Source organism: Rhinolophus hipposideros (genome assembly GCF_964194185.1).
Source record: "Rhinolophus hipposideros genome assembly, chromosome: 3".
Taxonomy (NCBI): domain Eukaryota; kingdom Metazoa; phylum Chordata; class Mammalia; order Chiroptera; family Rhinolophidae; genus Rhinolophus; species Rhinolophus hipposideros.
In genome coordinates this window covers 62,379,576-62,406,881 of record NC_138049.1, presented here as the reverse complement: position 1 = coordinate 62,406,881, position 27,306 = coordinate 62,379,576, and the positions used below count along the sequence as shown (strand labels likewise).

The following is a 27,306-nucleotide window of genomic DNA, read 5'->3' as shown; positions in this document are numbered from 1 at the left end:
CTGCCTCATGTTCAGCAAAGTTGGTGCTGGCTGCTCAAACCATCCCTGCCTTTTCTGAAACCCTACTGAAATCAGTTTCCAGAATTATGAATACAGAACTTAATCTTATGCTGCCGTTCCACCATATTTTATAGGTATGGTTGTTGACTGTCATTTATGTTTTACCACCTATTCACCAGCATTTATTTTTTTCACCAAAAATGCATGTCTACTACTCACTACCTAAGTGCCTTGACAAATTATCTTCTTCTTTGAATTCCCCATACCACTTAACAATAGGACTTTGCAGAAAAATTAATATCTATAGAAAGAACAAATTCCACTGGAAGGCCCAAGTGTTCACCTAACCAAGAGAATCTTTCTCTAAAGAGGCCAAAAGGTCTGGCACCAAGTCAGAACCCAAGAGAATCAAACGCTACCTGTGTCCCCTCGATCCAGCAACACCAGTGAGCCAGAGGAGCCTTCGAGTAGACCACTGAGACATTCTAATGTTTCTGGAGCAGCCAGATTAATCTCATCCAACAAGATCCACTCTCCTTTCATTACAGCCTGAGCTAATGTACCCTAGAAGAAGGTAAGGTAAAATGGTAAGAATCCATTTCAAGTAAGGACACACTCACCAAAAACACTTATATAAGCAGGGTTAAAAAACAGAGGCAAGGTAAACCTCTCCTAGTTGATGAGCTTAAATGCCAAATGGCGGCTGGCTAGTTGCCCGAGTTAAGGCCAAGTGTATACTTTTTTAAATGTCTAAAAGGGTCAAGGGAATAATATCTTTGAGTCTAACAGTGAGATTCAATACACTAGATTATCTCATTATATGGATGGTGAGGTAAATGATAATTTACATTCATTTAGATGTTTAAAGGTACCCAAATAGTTATTAAAAGCACCCAAAATATAGGGTCAAGCTATGAATATGCCAAGATCAGGTAAATGACTAAATCAAGAATGTGTAGTGGTTGTAATATGTAGCCTTTCAGTTGCTAAAGAATGTCAAAATGAATCTTTCCTAGCTATACTTTACTGATTTTATCTCTTAAGAGTTCTATTTCCAAGAGCAATGAAAGCTAAATCTTATAGTTGACTCATCAAAAACTGAATTGTTTTACTGTTATTAAACTGCTTTCTATCTTTGTTTTCACGATGATTCTGACAAAGTATCTTCTACAAACTTAATTGGAAAAAAACGACAACAGAAGAAATGTGTTCAACTCCAGTGTAATGCCAAGTCATAAAATAGGTATAAACCCTATTTTGACAGCACTTGACATTTAAATTGGTTATTTTAGAAACAATCATAGTAAGATAAAGCACTGATGACTACATTTACCACACCGATGGACATATGGTTGAGTGGCTCCTCTTACCAAAACACTATCTCAAATAAGAGTCTTACATCTTTTAGTTTGTCATCTAAACAGTGTCACAGAAACAATTTTTCTTAAATAAAAAAGCTTGCATCTTGCATCAAATCAACAGTCCCTTAATCTAAATAACGAAAGCAAAATACCTCTACAAATGCAAACAACAGGGCATTTTCAGTCATTTTCATCTGTTGTTGGGCATGGTTGAGTCTAAGACCAAATGCTTCCCACTTCTCTCTTAGGAGTAATCCTAGAAAAAAAATAAAGATAAGAAAGAATTAAACATACATTTTGAATTGTTACATATAACTTGAACACAGAAAAACATACAATTAACAAAACACACAAAAATCAAACATCTGAGACAAAAGTGTAAAACATTTTAAGTCCAAATACTTGCCAACTAAGTACTAGCCACTCTACTAATCAGTTTATTTATATGCACATGTACGTTACCTCATTTATTCCTTACAACAACCCTTTGAAGTAGGGTACTCTTATTTCCATTTTATAGATGGGGAAGCACATGGAAGATAGCTAAGCTACCAAAAGCCATTTGGTTGTGGAATCCAGCTTTTTGGAAATAATCTCTTTTTCTAAGAAAATGTGATTGACTGACCACTAAGTGGTACTTCTACAGCAACATTACCAACCATTTGTTATTACGGAAATCATACCTGGAATCATTGGAGCAGCAGTATTTCAAAATCAGTCACCTCAGCCATAAGGCCTAGAAAGTTCCAATTTGTATTGCTTCATTCTACCCTGCAAATCTTCTAATTCCGCTGAGCCCACCTCACCCTCCCACTAGCAGTCCGAGTCGCTTACCAGTTTCGCTCTCTTTTCCATCCTTGTTGACAGCTGACTTGTGAACATGTTGCATTAGTCTGAGGAGATCGTGCCATCGTTTCTGCCTGTAACAGGTCTGAATGTGCCCCAAGAATGTAAAGTTTTGCTTCTTAGAAAATGTCTGGGCAAAGAGTTCCTCAAATGCCTCCCGTAAGGGTAGCCAAATAAGCTTATGGTCCACTGGTTTGTAACTGAAATAAAACAGTAAATGTGATTTATAAACTTCTGTAGCTAAAAATTGAAATTCCTGTTGGGCCTTGAAAGACATGTGATTTATTTTAGTAACATGTTTAAATAAACATTATGTATAGGGCTTAGTGATAAAACACATTTTATTAAGATTGACCAAAAAGTTTTCAGGGTATTTTAGAAGAAAAATACAGCATGTGAAATAGATTTGCTTAAGCAAAGTGAACTCAGTTCACGTCTTCTGAATTGAGAGGAAATAGCTTATTGCTCCCAAAGAGGTAAATATTGGGAGAGGGAAGAGCAAAAACAAATCTTAGACATGGCAATGGTTTGTGACACTGCATTCAGATTCTCTCTTATTCCTTAGCATTTAATTTCTCTGGTTGGAGACCTAAGAAATTAATTCACTGAAATTAAATTTTAATTTGTTTGACGGGGGATAAGTTAATAATGAAAAGAGCTGAGAAACACTGCTCTAGCTAAAAGATAAGTTGCTCAAGGGGCACTAATTATTCCTGGAAAATCTCAACTATACAATTTTCCGTAGCCTAAGACACTCACTAAATACAACAATTCATGGATGATGACATAAATTTTATTTCTAAGAAAAATAACATAAGTTGAGAATTGAAACAATACTAAAATATGTTTCTGAACAGTCAAGCACAATTAGAGAACTCATGGATACTAGTATTTACTCATTGGCCTGCGAGGGAGGAACAATGAGATGAGGAAAACCCAATGCTCTGAGACTGAGAATCTATATCAAAGAGTCTGATTCCAGAAAGAAAAAGTATGAGAACTTCAAACTCATTTTTACTTACAAGTAAGCATCAACACATTAGTAAAGATATTTCTTTACTCCATTTATTCAACAAAAATTTACTGAGCATCTGTCATGCACTTAGGCACTGAGTAAACAAGACCCAAAAGGTCCTGCTTGTCTGTAGGTTACAATCTAATCAAATGGAGTGTGGCTGGAGCTCAACAGCAGGGCTAAAGGAAGGAGATTATGTCAGAGAAATGCCAGCGCCAGACTATGAAGGCCCTTACAGGCCCAAAGAAAGCCTCTGGATGATATTCTAAATGGAGTGAGAAGTCAGTGGGGGGTTTGAGGAAGAAAGTGATGTCATGTGATGACACGTTTAAAGGACTGTTGTAACTTCTAAAGGGAAGACATACTGTAGAGAGGTTAGGAGAAGAAAAGATGAGAGATCTATGCACGGGACCAGGCAAAAGATGATGAACTAGAATGACAACAGAAGTGGTGAGAAATTAAACAAAATATGCATTATTTAAGTAAAATTGCTAGTCTTAAAGTTAATAGTATAAATGGGATTCAAAGCTATGAGGCAGCAGAGTAATGATTAAGACACTCTAGAAAGCCTGCGTTGGTTCAAGTCATGGACTGGCCATTAACCTTGAACAAGGTACTTAATCCCTGTGTGCCTCAATTTTCTCATGTGTAAAATGGGAACAATTATCAATCTGTGCTTCATGATTGTTAAGAAGGCCAAGTAAGTTAACACAGATAAAGGACCCAAAATGGTGCCTAATTCTTATATGGTGCCATATAAGAGTTAGCTGTTCTAATTATTACCATTATTAATTGGCTCAGTCTATTGAATTCATGAAAAGAAGTTGCTTAATATTTCAAATTAAAATGAGTTCCACAACAGAAAAGTTTACTCATTTAACACTGAGCATAGTGGCTGAAACACTTAAGTCAACATGTTTCAAGTGATTAAAAAATGAGCAAGGGGTGGCCAGTTAGCTCAGTTGGAGCAGGTAGCACCAAGGTTATCGGTTCGATCCCTGCATGGGCCACTGTGAGCTGTGCCCTCCTTAAAAAAAAATTAAAATAAAAATGAAAAATGAGCAAGCATACATACATACATTTCACAAAAGAAAAAATGAAAACCCAAATGAACTGTGTAACACAAATACTCAGTGGGAACCAACCTGATACCCGGGAGAACTGGTAACTCAAATTATGAACTACTATAGAGCAGGGTTTCCAAAGTGTCTTCTGCAGAGAAGAGAAGATGCCACAGGAACAACCTAAAGGCCGAGGGGTCGGGGAGTGGGGTAGTCTAGAACACCTAGTTCTCACGGAGAATAACCCAGGATGTACCTGGCACATACACAGAGACGGCATATAGCACTTCATTTAAAAATGGCCAAAATAAAGGAAAATGACTCTCCAAAATTGTGTGAAAGAACATGAAGTATAACAGCAACATAAAACATGCTGAGTAAATGAAATGATAAAGAAACACTTCTCTTCATTTTGGGGTCCGGACCCAGAGTTTGCGGGCATGCCCGTCTGCTCCGCTCGCTCCTGTGCAGTGTCTTTTATGGATCTTTCTATGGATGCCACTGAGGAAGAGGATGAGGGTTGGCTCGTCTGTTTCTATGAGATCTTTAATTTTCCTCCCAGTTTTCCCCTTCATTGCCAACCCCTCCTCTATCTTTCTCTTTCTCCCTCAGAGGCTGTCCCTTCCAATCCCCTTCCCTATAGTCAGTGCTGTGAAAGTGTGCTCTGTGTTTTGTCACTTTGTGCTACACTTTGTCTCCCTGGAATGATTTCATCTGAGTCCTCTGTGCTCTCTTTTTCATGAAGTCTTATTGGCTCTCTCACCCCCAACTCTGTTGAAATTTGGTTTAGTTTTCTACTCCAAGTAATTTGAAGGTCCATGTCCTGCCTACCAAAAATCCACTTTAAATGTAATGATAAAAATGAGCTAAAAATTAAACAAAGGAGAAAGATACAGCACCGTAACACTAATAAAAAAACAAGGGGGGGGGATGGCTGGATGGCTCAGTTGGTTAGAGCGCGAGCTCTCAACAACAAGGTTGCCGGTTCAATTCCCGCATGGGATGGTGGGCTGCACCCTCCACAACTAGACTGAAGGACAACGACTTGGAGCTGATGGGCCCTGGAGAAACACACTGTTCCCCAATAAAATTTATTAAAAAAACAAAAAAAAAACAAGGGGGTACATACACTAACAAGATCAGAAGGCAATGTGCAGTTACGCAGTCTAAGAGTTTCATGCTACTTAAGGCCTTACTTTTATAGTGTCTTTATCCTTAATAATTAAAAAAAAATCTAAAAAACGCAGATTTGCAAACCACACTAATTAGGTATATAAATGTCTTCTATTATTTTTTACCGTAGTATTTGATGCATGCAAAATATGTCTAACATTAAGTTATAACACACAGCAAAACAGATGAAACTAACCACATCCCAAGAACAGAAATATTACCTCTTCTCTATCCCATCTCCCTGACGACTCCTAAATTTTGTTTTCCACTCCCCTGTCTTTGTAAAATCATTTTCCGTCTTCCATCTTATACAAGGCTTCTTAAGCAAGGGAATCATCTATGCATTACAATGTCATGTGTTAAAGGATCTCATTTACATCCCTCTCCAGTAATACAAAAATATAGAAAGCAAGGCATACGTCCAATCATACAAAAATTGAAGTGTATATAAGTTTTCTTTTGATAACTGATGCTAACCTACCAATAAGGAAAAATGGATGTATATTCTTTTCACCACGTTGGCACCAAAACAAAATTCCAGTTATTATACTGATTCCAACCTTCTGTATTATCAATTGCGTCAAGGCACAGACACGCTCCTATGTACTTGCTACATTTAAAACTATTTGCAATGGCTGACATAACACTATAAATTCCTAGAAAAGACAGACCCTGTCCATGCTGAATTAGTATGAGATTAATGCCATTTGTGTTAGGAACATTTAACAGTACGACATTACTGAAGACATATATAAACATAGAATAGAGAGAAATAACACAGCAGTATAGATATGCCTAGATAAATAACAAATTCCATATATTAGTAAGAACACATTGCCAAGTATCTCAATGAGGGAGTGGGGGGATTGTCAGTTAACCAAACAGAAGTAAAATTTAAAAAAGGTAGAAAGATTACTGGGGAAAAATAACAAAGTGAAAGTAGAATTATAATAAGAGAGAGACATCTCAGCTAATTAATTTTAAGATAGAATATAAAAGCACATAATTAATGATACGTTAGAGCAGAATGTAAGTAATGGGTTGGGAGGGTAGATAAGCAAACGAAAAGCACCAACCGAGCAGGATTCCAAAGTAGCACTATACCCAGAGTGGGGAGGGATATGAAACAAGAAAAGAAAGAAAAGTACTGCTATAGCATAATGTGGCCCTCAAAAAAACAAACAAACAGATAAACAGCTTTCCAGCAGACGCTATAAAAAAGCAAAAATTGACAATAAATTCTATGATTTTGTGCCTGTAAGGGTTTTTTAAAGCAATTGTTCAATTATTAGGACAGATCCAATATTGCTCAACATAAGGTATGCCAGTAGCAACCATCAGCTTTATAGCCTTCAGTACAAACTAAAATTGTTCATGAAACTAACGTATTCAAAAACACCAACAGGGAAGACGGACATTTTAATGACCTCAGTGGAATCCCACAGGCAACCTTTAACCAAGTAGAGAGCTGCTTAATGTTTCAAACATACAAAGAGAATCCAGCTCGAAGGCAGTGTGACCCCAGAACATACACTTTGGATAGACAACGATACACAGAAATATTAGCTGATTATATACCTGTCTTTTTTTCTCCCTCTTCCAGCACGATCTTTGAGAGCAAGAACCTCAAGTGTTTTTGAAATGAAGAGAAACATCTACACACACAAGAGCTCCTCAAAAAATTCCAATAAATACCTTGCTGGGGTAGGAGTAGGGGTACCAGACTTTGAACATTTTTCAAAGGCTAGTTTTGAACTTTGTAGAAGAATAGTATTTCTTACCTCAAGCTGTGAATACAAAATAACAAGAAAAAAATTTAAAGCCACACTTACCCTCCAAGCAAGTCTGCAGTGTCACTTTGTTGATTCATATTGACAACCCTCAAACGGTGGCCTTTAAAAAGGAAAGAGCAAAAGAGTCATTTCAAAAACTTAAAGACTGATAATATTCATGTGAAGACATGGCATAGGGCAAATCTTTAAATGTGCTTTTCCTCTGATCCTCTCATTTTACTTTCAGGTATCTTAACCACTCAAAAATTTCACATAACCCAGAGAAATATGTAAAAATTTCACTGTGTATTACTTATGCTCTTAGCACCGGATAACTGAAAACAACAAAAAAGTCTTCAGTAAAAGTCAATGTTTATAAATTAGAATTAAGTAATCATCCAGCATAGAGTATTATTTAGCCATTAGAAATGAGGCAATTGTTTTTAAAGCTGTCTAATTTGCTTAACTGAATGCAATGCATAGAACATAATCCCATTTGTTTCAAAACAAAACAAAGCCAAATCTATATATTTGCAGACCATAGATTAGAAATAAAAAAAGTTAATACCAATCCGTTAACAGTCATTATTTTCAGGTAAAGTGGAATAGTGGCGCCATTTTTTTTTTCAGTAGTATTTAGTTTTATCTGTGGTGTTTTTCTTTAAGTTTTATTTATTTAAGTGTGTTTTTTCCAGGACCGATCGGCTCTGAGTCAAGTAGTTGTTTCAATCTAGTTGTGGAGGGCACAGCTCACAGTGGCCCATGTGGGGATCGAACTGGCAACCTTGTTGTTAAGAGTATAGCACTCTAACTAACTGAGCTAAACGGGCATCCCAATAGAGGTGCTTTTAAACTCCAATATTCTTTGGACTTCATTTATTTATTTTTAAAAAGGCAGTTGGTGTGAAGTGTTTATTTTCTGGGGGGAAAAGTGCTTCCCCCTAGGAGTTACCTGTAATGTGGGCCAAGTACTGGACAGTAGAGGTTTTGCCAGTCCCGGTTTCTCCCACCAGCAATACTGGCTCCCCTTTGCTAACACACACCGCAAGCTGTTCGATAAGAACAGAGGAGGGCCTCGTAGCAGCAAAAGTGAGCTTCTCCCTGGGAAGGGGAAAGTAAGTAAGTAAGTAAGTAGAGAAGCCGGCTGCAAGCTTCTCTGAGTGTTGCTTTGAGGAACCAGATTTTCTAGACTCAACAAACAAGAAAGAGAAGACAACTCAGAGTAACCGTCTTCATGCTGTAACAGATTATCTACAACATATGAGGTGCAGAATTCATTCAGTCTACAAACACTGAGAATTTACACACCCGATACTTTCCCAAGCTCTGGAGATTCAAAACACCAATAAGACATTATCTGTATTAGCTATTTCACATTGAGCAAATTACTTAACCTCTCTTAGCCTCGGTTTCCTCACCTGTAAAATTTTGAATAACAGTTGCTAGTTGTAGTAGGTTGAACAGTCTTCCCTTAAAATTCCCAGAACCTGTGAATGTGACCTTATTTGGATAGAGGGTCTTTGCAAATATAATAAAGTTAAAATCACATCATACTAGATTTAAGGGTGGGCTTTATTTATATCCAATGACTGGTGTCTTTTATATGCAGAGATTTAGAAACACACACAGGGGGAAAAGACTATAGGACAAGGGAGACAGAGATTGTAGTGATGCAGCTACAGGCCAGGAACACCAAAGATTGCTGGGAGCTGTCAGCAGCCAGGAAGAGGCAAGAGACTTCAGAGGGAGTGTGGCCCAGCCAAACCTAGATTTGGGACTTCTAGCTTCCAGAACTGTGAGAGAATAAATAGCTCTTGTTTTTGGTTACAAACGCACAGTAATTTGTTATGGCAGCCCTAGGACACTAGTATGTTAATTCATAGGATTATTATAATCACTACATGAGAAAACATATGCAAAGCACTTAGCACAACGTTAGGCATATAGTTAAGTAACAAATGGTACCTACGTCTCAGAATGTAAGTCCAGGCTTCAAGGAATTAAGAGACTAATGTTAGGACCTTGCCTGGCTTCCCAGTGAGACTTCCTTCACTACATGTAAGTATGCTACTGTGAATAAAATCTGATACATCTTTGCTAGACCCAAGTCTCTAATGACCCTCTGTCATCACGTCCTTCACCAATTAGCATCTAGTTCCATAGAACATATTTTGGGAAAACACCGCTCCTTCCCATCCCATGCACTAGAGATCCCAGTCCAGACAGGTTTTGCTCCAAGCAGCCGGACTAGAGCTTCTGTCAAGTTCCCAAGAGCGCCACAGCCATCACATTAGAACACCATTTACCTCTGTCTGTGCACAGCCTCGCTTTGTTTCCGCAGAAGTCGCACTCGACCCACTTGCACATCGAGCTCATTGATCACAATTTCTGGTTTATAAAGTTGGCAGAAGAATTCAGCCTACGGGAGGGGGAAGATTTACCAGAGTAGCATCTGTATACCCTTCACACATTTCCTCAGCCATGAGGCTTACTGCACCCTTCAAATAGCCCTTTACTAAGAAGCACTCTATTTCCAAGATAGGCGAGTTAGCAGAAGGTGTTTTCTTTTTATTTTCCAAATTTCTAATGTTTTAAAAAACATTGATTGCATTTCCCTTTAATAGTACTTTTTATTTCTTCAACTAAGCCTATTTAGGTATCTGCCTATATCTAAAGTGAACACACTGACATATCCCAACAGAGTTAACACAAACTCTACTCCTAAAAGATATGAAAAGAAATCAAAGTAATTTTTCTTCAGCTATGCTTCAAATTCCTAACGCAGCGCAGGAACAGTGACTGGAATGAACCACGGAACATCCGCCTACAGCCGAGGCAGAAATAGAAGCCATGACGATGCTCCAGGACATCCACCCAACTGCCATTCCTCACTATTGATCCTTGTCACTAACCCAAAGAATTCAGATTTTGTTCAAGTCTGGGCAGGAATAAAAAGACAGAATGCTCAGGGAAGGGGAACCCCTCTTCAACCAAAGGGGGTGAATACTGATCAGTCTAAACCGATCGTTGTAGTTTCATTTGTCTTGCTTTCTATAATTAATGTATTTATTAAGCTCCTTTTAGTAAATGTCTTATTACCAGTAGCCAAAAGCATCCCAACAGTTTCAGAAGCCTAAGGAACATTTCTAACTACTCAGCTACTGACATAAAGCTTTTTGAAAACATCATTCCTTTGGGAATGCCAGATACCTATCTGCCTCAAGATGGGCCTCAGGCATTTCTCCAGTTGTCAACACCACTGTGGAAAGGCTCTCTCCTCCAGAAATACACGTTGATATAAAACAAGAATGGCAAAATACTAACAATGCCAGCAATGACCTAAATAGTGTGTATACAGGTGTTCATTGGTACTATTCTTTTCAATTGTTCTGATGTTTGGAAATATGAAGAAAAAGTTGGGGAAAATCTAATTGTGCATAAAACTACAGACAAAAGTGTTACTAAGACACAGTTCCAGTCCTGAGTCCACAACCTACAGAACAACATGCTCATTAAAACACTGGAGAGTAAGGCATGCCTGTGATACAGGATCCCAGGAAACTTACTTTAATAATGTGAAACACATGAAGAAACACTTATCGAGGCGATAGTGAGAACTTTAGGTCCATGAGAGGTAGCACCAAAACTACCAACTTAGACAGAGGAGGCAGTTATTGCAACAGTTGTTCCAGGTAAGGAGGAGAGACCAGCAAGTAAGCTAAACATTTCAGTTTCTCTTCAATAGGGAAGTAAAAATAGCACTACGTACCTTTTTCTTGGAAATGTTCAATTTGCTTCCAATGACTTCTGCCATTTTCAGTTTGCTTGTATGCTTAGAGAGCATTGCTGTGAAACAGTCCAGAGCCTATTAAAATATCCAAGGTAAATGCTGACTGATTTTTAAAATAATACATGAACAACAGAACATCACTATCCAGGTCATAAAAGGGAGGCACACAAATCCAGCAGGTACATTTCTCCAAGTCTAAGGCAAGTACAGATAAGGTACCATCCCCAGGCTCAGGACCTCACCATACCAGACAAGACACAAAGGTGAAGGTTTTACTATCAAAATATTGGGTAATTGGTAAAAAACAAAACATCTCCTTGTGCAAATCCGAAACTCAGGCAACAACAGTAATGCATGTTAATCATTAGGTGTACGGTTCACGGAGGAACTGACTCTCAGACAGTGGAAGTCACACCGAAAGGTTACTTCCTAGCTGTAAAGGGAAACTGCTGGTGTGCAATAAAGGGAGCCCATTGTCATTACTCTAACCCAGTACCCAGCAACGACTGAGGCCACCCAGATATGTGCCCGCTGATGTAATGAAATATAAAGTACATATCACCACCAAACATGGATTCTACCCCCCAAAAGTTGAATGCGAATACTTCAAGGATTCTGTTCAATTTCTGTTTACGAGCAAGACAAGATAAACGACCAGCTAAAGGACACCACGAGTGTGGCAAAACAAAGAATATACAGCAGGTCTTCAAGTAACATCATTTTTGCTCATCCTAGTTTCATTATGATGTTGATGAGAAAAAACAATCAATTCTTGGCTAGGGCCACTGTCTGTGTAGTTTGCATTGTCCCCGGGTTTCCTATGGGTCCTCTGGTTTCCTCCCACATCCCAAAGACGTGCGCATTAGGTAGACATGTCTAAACTGTCCAGTCTGAGTGAGTGGCCCTGTGATAGAACAGCATCCTGTCAAGGGCTGGGTCCCACCTTGAGCCCTGACCTGCTGGGAGAAGCTCTGGTCACCCTCAACCCTGAACTAGAATAAGTTGGCTGGCAAATAATGGTCTTACTTGCTTTTATTAAACTTTCTTAAATGTATGTATAGCTCACATTTATTTCAATACTTAATATTAGAAGTGTCTAGAGTCTTTATTTAGAAGTTTTGTGGCCAGAAATACGTTTTATGAACTTAACCTTTGTTTACATCAACTAACCTATGGTAAAATTGGTTTCATTATACTTCATTTTGCTTAAAGTTGCAGTTTCCAAGAACCTAACAACAACATTTAGTGAGGACTTACTGTATCTGGTTCTGCCACCACTAAGTACAATATATCGATAAACTTCACAAACACATGCATTTAAGAGAGAGAAACAGAGACAGAGAGAGAGAGAGAGAGAGAGAGAGAGAGAGAGAGAGAGAGAGAGAGAGAATATTTATCTGGGTTTTTGTCCCTAATTTCTGGTACAGAGCTTCAAAACCCCTTGGAATTACCAGGAGTAAGGAGTGTCTTTTGTTATTCAGTAGAGCCACTTTGGACCATACCAGAGTTTATTATGCTAAACAACCTGACTCCTGATGGACCTTTAGATAGTTTAAAGATGGGACTGGCCAGGCCAGAAAGACCAAGCACTGATTGAAGGTTTGAAACTTTCAGTTCCACCCCCAACCTTTGAGGAGGGGAGAAAGGCTAGAAACTGAGCTCCATCATATGGCCAATGACGAGATTAAAGACCACAATAAAAGGCTGGCTATCCAAAGCTTGGAGAGCTTCCTGGTTGGTGGACATACGGATGTCCCAGACGGGTGGCACACCCTGACTCCACAGCAACAGAAGTTCTGTGCTTGGGACCTTTGAGACCTTGCCCTATGCATCTCTTCCATTTGACTGTTCCTGAGTTGTATCTTTTATATCAAAACTGTAACCTATACCATACAGTGCTTTCAATGAGTTCTGTGAGTCAATTACTGAATCTGAGGGGGTTGTGGGAACCCCTGACTTTATAGCTAGTAGGTTACAAGTGTGGGTGGCCCCCAATACTTGCGACTGGAGTCTAAAGTGAGGGCAACCTTGTGGAGGGTTGAGGCCTTGAACCTATGAGGTCTACACTAACTCAGGTAGCCAGTATCAGAAATGGATTGAACTGCAGAACCAGTTGGTGTCAGATCAATAAAGAAGCAACCAGGTAAGCCAGAAGGTGGAATGTTCTGCAAAACAACTGTCCTGATCTTGTCAACAAGATAATATCTTTAAAGGGAGAACTGTGATAGTTCGTAAGCCTATATATAACATAGAAAAAGATCTGAAAAAAGATACACCAAGTATTACCAGTGCTGGGGAATTCCTGGCCAGAGAAATATTTTTATCATTTTGCTTTCCTATTATTTTCCCATTTTCAGCAGAACATGTATATTGTTTCTATATTAATAAAACACTTGTATACAAATGTTCACAGCAGCATTCTTCACAATAGCCAAAAGATGAAAACAACCTTACCATCCATCAAATGGAATAACAAAACATAGTATATACATACAATGAAATGTTATTTAGCTGTAAAAAGAATGAAGTACTGACTCATGCTACATTCAACATGAATTAACTGAGAGAATATGCACATACTGTATGTTTCCATTCAAATGAAATGTCCAGAATCAGCAAATCTATAAACAGAAGGTAGATAAGTGGTTGCCAGGGGCTGCCTGGAGGGGAAAATGGGGATGATGGCTATATGTGTACAAGGTTTCTTTCAAAGGTGATGAAATTATTCTAGCATTAGATAGTGGTGATGGCTACATAACTCTGTGAATACACTAAAAAACCTGAATTATACACTTTAAAAGAGTGAATTTTATGGTAAGTGAATTATGCATCTCAGTAAAGTGGTTTTACACACACACACACACACACACACACTGACATTCTAAAATAGACACTAAGAAGAGGAATCCTACAAATACCATATTTTATTTTAAAAATACAAAACAGGGTTGCCTGTAAGATGAGAAGTGTAGGAGAATGGGAAGAGTAGTTCCCTGGGGGCAGAACGAGATTAAAGGCTGGCAACACAGCATTTCAGGGTCAGCTGAGCTAAAGTATACACTCCAAATGAGGTTTCTTTCTACTCAAAGTAACCTTACCAAACACAAAGAGACACTGCAAACCAAACTGGGTCACTGTTCTTTCCTCAGTCCTAGCTAACAGAAACCAGGAACACTTTATAATCAAAATTGGTCAATGTTTTTAAAAGCCCATAGATCTTCAGGCAGTACCAGTTTTATTCTTAAGCAAGCAGGAAGAAATCTCTTTGTTCTTATTGAATATGGCAGAGTTATAATTCAATTGAGCTTCCTTCTCACACAAATTTTTTCCCAAGCCCAAAACACAAGGTTACACTTTGTAACCTCCACATAAATTTCTCTGGACTAAAATTAAGAGGCCCTACTGATACAAGCGAAGAAATACAAATCTATCAAATAAACTAAGAAATTACATATAGGAATAAATATAAAATATAAAACACTTTATATTTTATAACATTATCATCTGGGAGATGTTTTTTCAATTTACCTTTAATAACAGTACCTGTTCTACTCTATCTCAAATTGTACTTAATTGAACTAAGTAGTAAACTGTCGCAAAAAAACCCACAAAACATTTATTATGCCCAATTAGTTTGAAGGCAACATTAGTTCAGTTTTAGTTTAACATACAATACCTACACAAAAGAAAAACTCCTACAACAGTCAAATGAAAGAAAATTTTTAAAAATCAAATTAAATTAAAATAAATAAATGAAAAAGAAAATAGAAAATAACAATGGAAATCAATAGCCTGATAGGGCACAGAGAAAACAAGCAAGGAGATTGTATCTTACCTCTTGAAAAATACTTAATGACGCTGATGCAGACAGACTGTCAAAGCTATGGGCAATCCTATTACACCAATTCAGTAGGTCCCTTAAAAAAAAACAAACAAAAAAAGCCAACAAATAAAAGACCACAGGCATCAAAGGCATTAGAGTTTATTTGGTTCACTTAAGTCTGTGGCTACCTGACAACGAAGTCTCTCCTTTTTCCTGGCAATGTGAAGATAAAGAGTATCAGTGGAAAGAATAAGTGAGGGGTTCCATCCCTGCCCCTACCAGGAAATGACCTGTAACTCACTGCTCTCCATCCATGCCAGAGAAGGTAATGGGGTGGAGGAGCAACTCTCAGAGCAAACTGAGGGCAGTGGCCCATTCCTAATTCTCACTTCTCAAAGGATAAGTCAACCATGGAGAATGGAGAGAAAAGGCACAGAATTCACTATATATATATATATATATATATATACACACAGTAAAATCCCAGGGCCTTATACAAGACCACAAAAGGACATCCAGTGAAATAATTATGTCAGTAACTACTCCCAACTTTGGCTTTAAAAGTTATTTTTAAATAAAAAATAACATTACCTTTACAAGCCATTCTCATCAGTAACCATAGGTCTGAAAAGTGGAGCTGACACCACAATGCAGAACAGAAGTCTAACTTCATAAACCTGAGCTCTCGTAAGCATTCATTCTAGCTGGAAAGAACTTTTGAGGAAAGTAGTTTTTAAAATATCAACTCAAAAAAGTGGTTAGTCCAGTACCTTAGAGACAATTCTCTTCCCTCAAGGCTCAGTCTTTTATTTTCTCTTCTGGCTTCTGAAACTTCCAGAGGTGCCTGTTCACACCCAGCAGAACTGTCACTCTGAGAGTGATGTTTCTCTCCAGTAAGCTGGATGTAAATGTCTAGCAAGTGATCAGTTGCTGCCAATAGGCTGGGGTATCTGCTCTGAAGAACCTGACAGAGGGGGTAAAAAAAAAGCAAAGCAAATTTAGCTGACACAGGGAGAAAAAAAGCAAAAAAAGTTTAACAGCCGACAGTGATTTTTTAAAAGCACACATAAACTGCTCCTGACACTAGTCAACCAAAAAATGTATTTCTCTACGAAATCTGTCTTTACCAAGTATAAGAACTTCCACCCTTATGCACAGCCCATTCCCCTCAAAAACCATGACTTTCTTCCCACCCAGAACTCAGTTATGCGGCCACCTCACCATCTGTGACACAAGCTTAGGGCATGCACAAGAGATGGCGAAGAGTCTCCAAGCAACATACACATCCAGGTCCCAGGACTTTACTCAATGATGAATCCTGCAGGTGCTGTTTACTCTAATTACATACACAACTCTACCACGATTTGTTACATCATTTCTCAGCCAAAGCAAATTAGAAGCTGGAAAAGGAAAAATAACTTTTTAAAAGCAGACCACAGTAAAAGGAGCTAGTGTTAAGTACTAAAAAGCAGCTGATCTTTAAAAAGCAGATGACAGAATTTAAAAAGCAGAAGATCTCGTCCACTTTGATAACTATTAAGAATTTTTTGCAGTGTAATACTCAGTGCTCATAATACTGGTTCCAAGGTTTTATGATATGGAATTGTTCAGTCAAATCTATTTGAGAAGGGAAATATCATGAATATATGAGCAATATTACCATCCAGTACGTTTAAATTAGCTTGAAAAGAAATATATTGTGATTCCAATTTACATATAAATTATCCACATATTTTGTACATATTAAAAATGCAATGTCCACATATTTATAAGGGTAAAGAACTAAAACCTTTTCAGAGTGTCATCTCAAGTGGTAGATCTCAGATTTTATATCTTCATACCTTTTGTTACTGGAGGATTTTACAGCAAATATTGTTGAAAACATATTTCAGATGGATTAAAATTAAATAAGGATAGAAGAGAATAATACAATGCACAAATGCAATTTAATGGAAAGATCCATTAAATATGGACCTTTCAAATACAGAAATACATTTTTGTGTACAGAGGAAACATAAAATTGGTCATATTATTTATAACCTTGGTCACCACAAACAAAATAAGGACTATTTCTATCACCCCTAAAACAAAAAGTTCCCTCATTTCCCTTTGTAGTCAACATTCCCCGACACCCTGCCCCTGGGAATCACGAATCTGATTTCAATCTTTATGGTTTTGTTTTTAAGTCTGTCATATATATGGAATCATATAGGAGGGTGTAGTGTGCAGTTCTGAATAGAAAAGATTTATATGTGCCTACCAACCAGTCATTTTCTTTCTACCTTAGCCAAAAAATGCATTTTCTTTATTAACTATAAGTAAAAAATGTAAACATAATATCACTTAAACTGACATGATATGGCTCCATTATCAATTTGATATGCCTTTTGGAGATTCATTCCTTTGATAAGCATTTATTACCTACTTTATATCACTCACTGTTCCAGGGATAGAGAAACAAATGAGGAATGGAGCCCACTCTCAAGAAACTCCATCTGGCATAAGAAGCAGATATGCAAGCAAATCAAGCTTGCGGCACAAAGGACAACATGATCGGCCCTGCTTGGGGGACCCTGGAAGGTTTCATGCAGAGGCACCTGGCAGAAGTCACCAGTGGCTGTGAGTGGGTACACCAGCAGAGAAAGGCATCGGGACTTAACACATGCAAGGTGTACAGGGCAGACAAAGTTTGAGAAACAGCCAGGGGTGAGTTCCTGGCACTCACTAGGTATGAGATTAGCACTACATAAATAGCTCCTTTTTTAAAGCATAATTTGATATTTCAGCAAGAACTCAAAAACAATCTTTCTAAGCATAGGACGACGGGTTGGCAGCAACAGAAATGCAGTTCCTTGTGTTCCCTGTGAGGTCGGCATAAGACTATTTTGTTTCCTAAGTAACACACACAAAGGTTTTAGCCAACAGTCATTTATTCAGTAGAGTGTTATTATGATTTATCAGCAAGTCCAGAAGCTTAAAAATAACAAGTAAGCTTCTCAAAGTCAACTATCTAAATATGACATACGACATTTAAGTGAGAGGGTGAATGTTCCTCTTGCACTTCCTGTGAGCAGAATGACTTCCTGTTGTTTATGACAGAAATAGAGAGATGAGCTTTGGCTTGTACTTCAAGTACAGAATATAGTTTAAGAAAGAAAAAAGTAGCTATCAAATGCTCTTCCCATTGTCTCAATCCCAATAAGTCACACCTAAATGTGAACTTCAATCTTCTCCTTTAGAGAATAGACTGGCATTTAAGTCTGAAAATTAAACATTTAAATGTCTATAATTGCAAAAGAAAAAGCTGTATTATGGCAGAGCAATACAACAAACACATACAAAGTGCCAGGCACTGAGTGGATGGTGGGGACACAGAGGTGAGTAAGTAAGGCAGGAGCTTATAGTTGAGACCAGCAAAACAGGGAAAGAAAGATATTACCAGATACAGAAATACACAACTGGGAATGACAGTGAGATAAGAAATTCACAAGTGTAAAATAGGCTATAGAGTTACAAAATCACACTGGCAAGGCAAGGCTTCGTAGACTTTACATGAACAAGGTTTTCCCAGTAATATGGTGAACTAGATACCCTGATAACCCCTCTGCTAATAAATACCTAAAATGCTGAATGAAATATTTGAAAAGATTGTCTCGTGTTACTTATTTATCTAAAAACTTACATTAATGAAGAGCAAAACACCCCTCCCATGCCTGGACAATCACTGACAATAGCTTTTTTTGCTATTCTCCAAGACAAAGCATTAAGGAATGGGAAGCTTTCCAAGTGAGTAGGTAGATACAAAGGGAGGTGAGGGGTTAGCAGAGTAAAGTAAACATAACTCTTAATGACTGAAGGTAATCAGAGATACTACAAAGTGAATCAATGCATAAAATCCAGAAAACAATTCATCTCGAGGTTCATTAATATCCAGATCAAAGTGTGCATTAAGTTGTTGATTGTAAAAGATATTAATTACAAATCAACTTAGTAAAAAGATCCTTTGGGGACAACTGGGACAACAAATACGGTCTGAGAACTAAATGGTACTAAAGAATTACCGTGCATTTTTGTTGGGTATAATATTATTGTGTTATATATGAAAACTTGCCCTTAAATTTTTAGATATGCATGAAAGTATTTGGAGATAAAATATTATGGGGTTTACATTCAAATATATTAACAAATAAAAAATACTAGATTAAGTGAATTCAGTAAAATGTTAGCACATTAATTATAAATTCAGGTTGATGAGTACTTTGGGGATTCATTATACTGTTCCCTCTATTTACATGTAGGCCTGAAACGTTTAATAATAAAAAGCAAAAAAGAAAGGCCTCGATACTTTCCTTCTAATAATCACATACCTCATTCAGTTCTGTCTTATCCATGTTATCCAGGTGAATTTTGGTCCAATATTTATCTAGCAGAGTAGCATGACTATTTAGTGGTCGATACCAATTTCCTCCATAGCTCAAGAGTCTGTATTTCAAAATAAAAAAAAGAGTCACACAGAACTTCCAATTTTAATCTTAAATTATGGCTATCCCTTACTAGATATGATCTCACATACGAATAAAACTCACATTCTTTCTGGGGCTAGATACCACTATGTTGGGCTTATAGGACAGATGACAAATGAAAGGCTGCCTGTTGGCTCAAGTTGGACTCTTTTCCTAAGGGTGTTTAACCAAGTTATTTTCAAGTCACTGCAAATGATTCTATTAGGTGTTTTGATTTCAACAACACATTTATCTTCCTTAAGGCATAAATTAAGGAAAGAGAAAGGTCCATAGCATTAAAAATAAGTTCACTGCATATTACCAAAAGCTACAGTACCCAATATTATTAAAAATGTTCAGAAGAGAGAGGTATTCATTAAACATGCACTCTGGAAAAGCCACATGCTTACACTTAGGCCCTCTAATTAAATCCTAACGACTGCCCTAAGGAGATCGCATAAGGAAGAGAAGAAGAATCTCCCTTGCTCACTCAACTATGATGTCACTCACTCAACTAAGATGTCACTCAATCTGACATTTTTCTGTGATGTCCCAGGACTTTTTAGGTACTTAGCAGGAAAGAACTTCACTATCTCTGTGAATAAAATCAGGCTCTATTAAAATTAATAGGGCCTAGCAAGGTATTTCTGGAGAACTGTTAGGTTAGCTCTACATTCCATCTGGGAGTAATGCTCACAGAGGTAAACACTAATATAATCACTAAGTATAATGTGACATTAATTTCACTCCTGGGCATTTTAAGACCGTGGAAAAGCTGTACAGGTATGGACAACCAATAGGAAATAAACCACTACTTTCATGTTATTATAAAATGTAGACAGGATTTTATGCTTAGATTTTCTTTCTTTGTTGATGCTTATACTCAATTTTTTTATCAGCTTGAAATGTACATGTCATCATCATCATCATTTTCATGGCTAGCCATTAGTTGGGTACTTACTATGTGACAGGTCTTTAATGTAAGTCATTTCACTTAATCTTTACAACTTATATCAAGTTGTAAAATAGGTATTATTAGCCCCAATCAAGCAAGGTATACACAGATATCAAAGCGTCAGGACTCAAACCCAGGGCTATCTGACAACAATCTCAACCATGATTATTTTTGAAAATAAGATAAAGAAATTTTTAAACTGGTTACTTATTTTTAAGTGGAAAAAAAAATCTTGCTTTCTAAATTAATTATCTCCATTAAAAATAGTCAGGAATGAGAAGGTTGGATCTCTCAGTAGTTCCAATTAACCTTGCTTAAAGTGGGCCCAGAGAACTCTATTTAAAGACTTTCAGACTCAACAATCTAGCATGCGGACATATGAGGAAGGGGCTCCACAGTGGGGATAGAAAGGTTATTAAGACATACCTCCTGGTTGCAAAGAACTGAAATCCAGGAGCCACTTTCAGACAGTCACCTCGGCCAGGAATCAAGAGCTCTCCATTCTCCAAGAGAGGGATCAGCACGGAAACCTAAATCACAAAACCCCACTGATAAAGCTATTAAGACAGAAGTAACATAAAACAAAACAACCCTCTTTCTCTATAATGAACACACTAAAGGAAACCCCAGTTCTCACAGCATGAACTGGGGTCAAAAGGCAGGTGGGAAAGCCTGAGCCACCTACACTCCAGCAGAACAACTTATTTATTCAACATTCATTGAGTGCCTACTATGGAACAGAGCCAAGTAAGAACACTAAAATTCCAGACATAAACGAGGCTTTAGAGCCCAGCATCTGACAGAGGACAGCCAGGCAAAGCACCATGCAGCATGACAGTGTGAGCCCGGATGTACGAAGAGATGTTTGAAGACAGAGGGTGGCTGTACGTCAGAATGGAGTGGTTTAGAAGCAGAGCAGTGAAGCTGTTCCAGAGGTAGTGACATTCACTGAGTCTCAAAGTATGAGCAGGAGTCAGCCAAGTTTGGTGGGAGAGCAATGGCACGTTTATATACTCCAGGCAAACTATTCAAATGGATAAAAATGTATGTGATTAAGAGCATGGCATGGCAGGATTCTGTTAAAAGTGAAGGCAGAATATGCATGGAAAAAAATACAATGCTTAGAAACATGATAAAAGGCTTCCTGTGCTAAGCTAAAGAGTTTGAATTTTTTCATGAAAGTTATTGGGAGAATTTTCATCTGAGAAAAAGTATTTTTTTTTTTTAGAAAACCAACTGCGCAATATGGAAGACAAACTGTAAGGAGCTAGCTTGGAGGGCAAGAGGTGAAAAAAGCACACTAGTCAGGTAACTAAGGCAAAAGGGCTAGACAGGTAGACAAACTGACAGATACAAAAATAAGCCCAGTGCTAAGGCAGTGGGATAGAAAGAACAGAATAACAAGATGAGGAAATAGTACTAAACAATATAAGACTAAATGAGAGACTAGAAGAAGGAGACATCAAACTTCTGGCTTGGTAACGATGTGACAGAGCAGACAAGCTCCATTTTGGACATATCGAAATTCCACTGGCTAAGGAACATCCAAGTACAGATTTTTCTGAGAAAAGTGTGGGCCAGACATTATGGATCTAGGGGACATGAGCTTACAGGGGAAGTATGAAAAGAAAAAACAAAGTAAGAAACACAAAGAACCAAAGAAGAGGGTTCTAAAATATCAGACATAACTTTAGTAAGCATCACTATTTCATACATGCTAGGAGCTGAAAGGAAAGCCCCCCACCACCCCCAAAATAGAGGAGCAACTCCAACACCTGAAATTAAAGAAAATCATCCTGAATGAGACTGTAAAAGCTACTTTAAAATATTAGCTGAAAAGTTTTGGAAACAATTAAATAATAACCAAGGGATCCAAGTATGGTTTTAAGTAAAAACAACTATAATTAATTGAACAACATACCCTCTGGAAACAAATGTATTAACAGAAGGGGAATAGTCTGCACAAAACAGAATTCAAAGTACGGGAATTTTTTGGTGTTTATCAGACGCTGCCAAAGGGAGACCAAGACAGAAATTCTCAGTTTGGCCTTGAAACTGGTCTTACTCTCAAAGAATGTACTTAGCTATGGAACAGAGATAGATTCCTAGGCTCCATCATGGCAAGAATGGAATATCCCTGATGTTCCTCTATTTTCTTTGGCTAGTCTAAGTCAACAACACATAATCCGAATGTCTTCCCAGCTACCCTGATTTCTGGGAAAAAATGCCTAGGAAAGAGAGCACTAGAAAGTGAAAAAGACTCATCAAATACCTTTAAATTGGCCTGGTGGTTTAGTTTTAGTTTTAAGTCTCACTGGTAGGAGTCAGCCTTGACTCTGGGCGCTTATTAAGAAAATCTAGTTTCTAGATCTATAAAACTGAGCATTAAGACTCTAGAATACAGTGATCAAATTGTGAGGCCGCATCTCAGCCAATAACCCCATTTCATCTTTACCCATCAGACTCTAAAATCGTCATAATATGCAAATATTATAGCCACTCCTTCCCCTTTATAGCTCTCTAAACCTTCTCTCTCTCTCTCTCTTTCTCTCGCTCTCATTTCCAAGAGGGGAAAGTCCATATGCAGGTAACTTTGGAGTTCACATTAAAAGAAAATTAAAGCCAATCTCAGGAAAATATGCTGAAATCTTTCTGCAATACTGTTTTTTGGTCACAGTTTACAGAACACAGAGAAAACATGGACTGCCTCCATAGCTAAATTTTACACACAAGGGAAAATATACATCCAGTATATTTTCTTTCATGGAACAAAGACAAGCACTCTCTTATTACATCATCCCTTCCTTCAACTGTCCTCAGCCCCACTCACTGCTCTACAGATGCCAGAGCTGGGAAGTAGGGTCTCAAAGTTCTCAGAGTATCTGTAACAGGGGTAAGATGTTCCCCACAGGGCCTATTTCTTGGAAAGGCTGTGAAACTGACCATATATTCAATATTCAACTAAAGGCAGAAAAAACTACTATGAAATTGGTCACACAGTCAACTACTAAACAGTACAAGCAGAATTTTATCAATTTTCTATCAAACAGGAGACCAGCCAAGTAATCCAAGACCTCAAACCAGATTAGGTAGGTAACCATGACTGAGCTTCTTACAGCCGATCTCTCATCAAACACCTCTGGTGTTCAAATCATCCCCTAGAATCACAATTAACTAAATACTCTTCAAAGACAGGAAATTAGGCAGTAATTAGAAGAATGACATACCACGTCTAAGGGTGCATAATCAATGTCCTCCAGAAGAATCCAGTGTCCCCTGGTGGCTGCCTGTGTCAGGGTGCCAGGCTGCCACACAAACTCTCCTGGGACATCTGTGCAGCGATACATTCCCAGCAGCATCTGCAGAAAGAAAAATTACTCAAGTCATACACCTGAGGTCCTAATGCTACATCCTTTGATTATTTCCATTAAACTTCTATAGGGATATAAGCAAGCACTCGAGGTTTTCACAGCTGGGTCCCATCCGTTATGAAGAAGACCAATAACTATTCTCACAGTCTCTTAGCAAAAACAGTATTTACAAGCATGTTAACATACCAAAATTTGCCACTTCTTAATTACCTTACTGTCAGTCTGATCTCCAAGCTGGACTTTGAACAGCTGAGGGGGCTTCCTTCTTCCTGTCATCGCAGCTAAATGTTCAACTAAGGAAGTTTTGCCACATCCTATTGGTCCTTCCAACAACACAGCATTCTGAGAAGCCACTGCCATAGCGAGGGTCTGAAGATTTTTGCAGACTGACTCAACCAGCACGTAAGACCTAAAGGCCAGCTCCTGTTCACGAGTAGAACTCCTATTACTAGCCTAAAGAGGCAAATAAGAAATAAAAGGCATGTCAACAACAGCCCTTACTCCAAAGAGCATGGTTATACAACAATGCTTCCACTGACCTTTACATAAACCTCTGTCAATAAATTAGTAGTACCAGAACTATAATAGGTGTTACCCAAAGTAAGGATCGGACATTTTTCCTTTCCTTTCTTCCTCGCCTCCCACTCTGCCTTGGGGAATGGGGATTTTGCTAACAAATTTAAGTAAAAGTCTCCCGGGGGCGGCCAGATGGCTCAGTTGGTTTGAGAGCAAGCTCTGAACAACAGGGCTGCTGGTTCGATTCCCACATGGGCCAGTGAGCTGTGCCCTCCACAACTAGATTGAAAACAACGAGCTGCTGCTGAGCTTCCGGAGGGGCGGCTAGATGGCTCAGTTGGTTAGAACGTGAGCTCTCAACAACAGGGTTGCCAGTTAAATTCCCACATGGGAAGGTGGGCTGCGCCCCCTGCAACGAAAGATTGAAAACAGTGACTGGACTTGGAGCTGAGCTGTGCCCTCCACAAGTAGATTGAAAGACAACTACTGGGAGCCGATGGGCCCTGGAGAAACACACTGTCCCCCAATATTCCCCAATAAAATTTATTTAAAAAAAAGGAAAAGAAAAAGTCTCTCAAAGCTTAACAAGCAAAAAAAGCTGACACGCAAGGAATGGGGCAAACCACAACTATATTTTTGTTTGTTTTCCTTTCTCTCATCATATTCTAGGATTTCACATCTATGATCAAAAATGCACACATTTCTGAGACAATGAAATAAATGTGGACACTAAATGTGTATTTTATATTATAAAATTATTAAAAACTTTTTCAGGTACAATAAAGAGTTATTGGGGTTATTTGTAAGTGCTTTTTTTTACATATATTTACATACACACTAAAATATTTAGACATGAAATGATGTGAAATTTAGGAGTTGCTTTCAAAATTGTGGCGTGGGGCAAGTAAGCAGGTATAGAAATGAAACATAACTGACCACAAATTTATAATGACTGAAGACGGGTGATGGGTATATGAAGGTTCATTACACCATTGTTTCTACTCATAGAATGTCTTTGGCATTCTCCATAACAAAAAGTTAAAAATAATAATAATGCACCCAGTATGTTTAATGAGCGTAGTGTTTCAGTTTTGTAAGATGAAAAAGTTCTGGAGTTTGCTAGCACAACAGTGTGAATATACTTAAGTGTACACTTAAAAATGTTTAAGATGGTAAATGTTATGTGCATTTTACCACAATTTTAAAAACTTTTAAATAATAATGCAACTAATATATGACGGAAAATGACCTCTTGGAAAAATGGAATGATTGTTAACTTTTAAGGAATAGTAACTTTTCAAACATGGCTAGTCTCCTAAAAAAATGTGAGGACAAAATGAGATTCAGGGCTAGAAGTTCTTGAACTCTCTGAAAAGCTGTTACTCCAGCAATTTGGCAGGTGAGCTGGGCCACAGCACCATTCTGCATTCTGCCCCTGGGCCCCACCACTACTGCCCAACATCAGCCCGCCCCAGCCAGAATCCTTCCCTGTATTAAAACTCTAACCCTGCAAACCTAACCTATGTTAGCAGAGTTGTTACAGAGGGGTGAGAGTCTTGGTGACTAGACTGAACCATGGGCTTTAGAAGTGCTGGTGTCTTAGTGTTGATTACACGGGTGTAGTCACCTTATGAATAATCACTGAAATAAACATTGATACATGCGTGTTTTTATATGTACATTGTACTTCATTTTTTAAAAAACTGTACCACCCAGTAACAAACCAATGGCTCAAGGAATGACCAGGACTTGTTCCAAGAAGAAAATTGGGTGGATCTGACCAGACAAAGTGACAACTGACTAAAGACTACTGGGGGAACACAGACTGGTTCCCAGTGGTTGTAGATTATGGAACCAGGTTACGATCTAGAAGCCTTTCTGATGTGTGGTCTGGAGCCACACTTTTGGAAAGAAGGCCATTTCATATGGCCGGGGAAGTTCACTACAGACACCAGCCTCCCACACAACAGGCAAAGACAATACTCTGATGGAAAGAGACTCCCGGGACTTAGCCGTGTCTAAGGGCCACCATGTCTGCGAAGGGCCGGCCCAAGGGCTTCTGGGCAAGTCATTTTGCCTTTGTTTTACATAAATATGGTAGCACAACACATACCATCCAACTTCACAGTTGTAAATGAGAGGATATACGGAAGAGCCTTCTAAAGTTAAGAGAATCACAGAGGCATCATTCCAGTTTCTAATTTAACATTAAACAGGGACGAAGGGAAAATCAGAGAGGAGGGCCCTGGGTAAATTTGTTTTACTGTCTCCCTGAACACTGCTGTAAATGGAATAGCAATCTGGCAAACTCAATTTGGTTCACACCCGTCTCACAAGAGAAAAAGCACACTTTTCCCCTTGGCTGGGCTCTGTGTGGTAGGTGTTTAAGAGGAAGGAGGGGCACACATCCTGCCAATGCCAACATACCTGTTCCCCAGGGGCTGGCAGCTGCCGAGGCAGCACCACACCACAGACGACAGTGACCCTTGAGGACAGGTCAGCGGAAACAAGGTGTCCCTGTAGACACTGCGGCTCCTTCTCCTTATGCCAAAGGGAAGCTTGGGGATTGGCCAAAACCAAGGCCTTCTCCAAGTCCTGCAGCTGGGCCTCTTCTAGAAGCCTGAGGGAAAGGAGGATCCCATCAGTGACTTGAATGCAGTGAGGCCACTTCAAGATCCCCAAGCACGCTCCTGCTTACCTCAACCTGAAATGGATCAGCTCCTCGCTGTTAAAAATCTTCTTAAGGAACGACAACTTGTGCTCTTCATTCATACAGGTTACCAAAGCAAGACAACTGGCTGTGTACCTGGAGAAAATCAAAGCATATAAATCAGGACCTGCAGGTGATTCTAAAGAATAAAGAAAACTTGCTAGCCAACTGAACACTAGAAAAGGAAATCTTACAGAATTAGTATAACACCTGTAAGAGCAGAAAATACAAATCAGGCATGATGAATTTAATTGACAGAGCATAAAAAAGGTGGAACTCCACTCATATCGCCTCATTTTCCTCTGACATGACACATGATTAAGGAAAGGGATTAAGATCCCCAAAGGCACCAGCACAAAGATAAAATTTAAATGGTTTCCCTTCCCTCCCCATGCGCACAACTCTACACTC

The 27,306-nt window shown here is 38.5% G+C and overlaps 1 protein-coding gene across 2 annotated transcripts in view; it reads right to left on the bottom strand.

The window, feature by feature from the left end:
• MDN1 (midasin AAA ATPase 1) overlaps positions 1-27,306 on the bottom strand; it is a 130,699-nt gene that overhangs the window by 88,603 nt on the left and 14,790 nt on the right. For both annotated transcript variants that reach the window (XM_081045201.1, XM_081045202.1), the window contains exons 4-18: positions 26,884-26,991; positions 26,613-26,805; positions 23,880-24,122; positions 23,526-23,657; positions 20,725-20,828; positions 19,209-19,323; positions 15,612-15,805; positions 14,854-14,935; positions 10,998-11,093; positions 9,535-9,647; positions 8,181-8,329; positions 7,289-7,349; positions 2,196-2,407; positions 1,514-1,617; positions 420-564 (exon numbers count right to left, since the gene is read on the bottom strand). In XM_081045201.1, the coding sequence (XP_080901327.1) occupies positions 420-564; positions 1,514-1,617; positions 2,196-2,407; positions 7,289-7,349; positions 8,181-8,329; positions 9,535-9,647; positions 10,998-11,093; positions 14,854-14,935; positions 15,612-15,805; positions 19,209-19,323; positions 20,725-20,828; positions 23,526-23,657; positions 23,880-24,122; positions 26,613-26,805; positions 26,884-26,991 (2,051 nt within the window). The remainder of the gene's footprint in view (positions 1-419; positions 565-1,513; positions 1,618-2,195; positions 2,408-7,288; positions 7,350-8,180; positions 8,330-9,534; positions 9,648-10,997; positions 11,094-14,853; positions 14,936-15,611; positions 15,806-19,208; positions 19,324-20,724; positions 20,829-23,525; positions 23,658-23,879; positions 24,123-26,612; positions 26,806-26,883; positions 26,992-27,306) is intronic.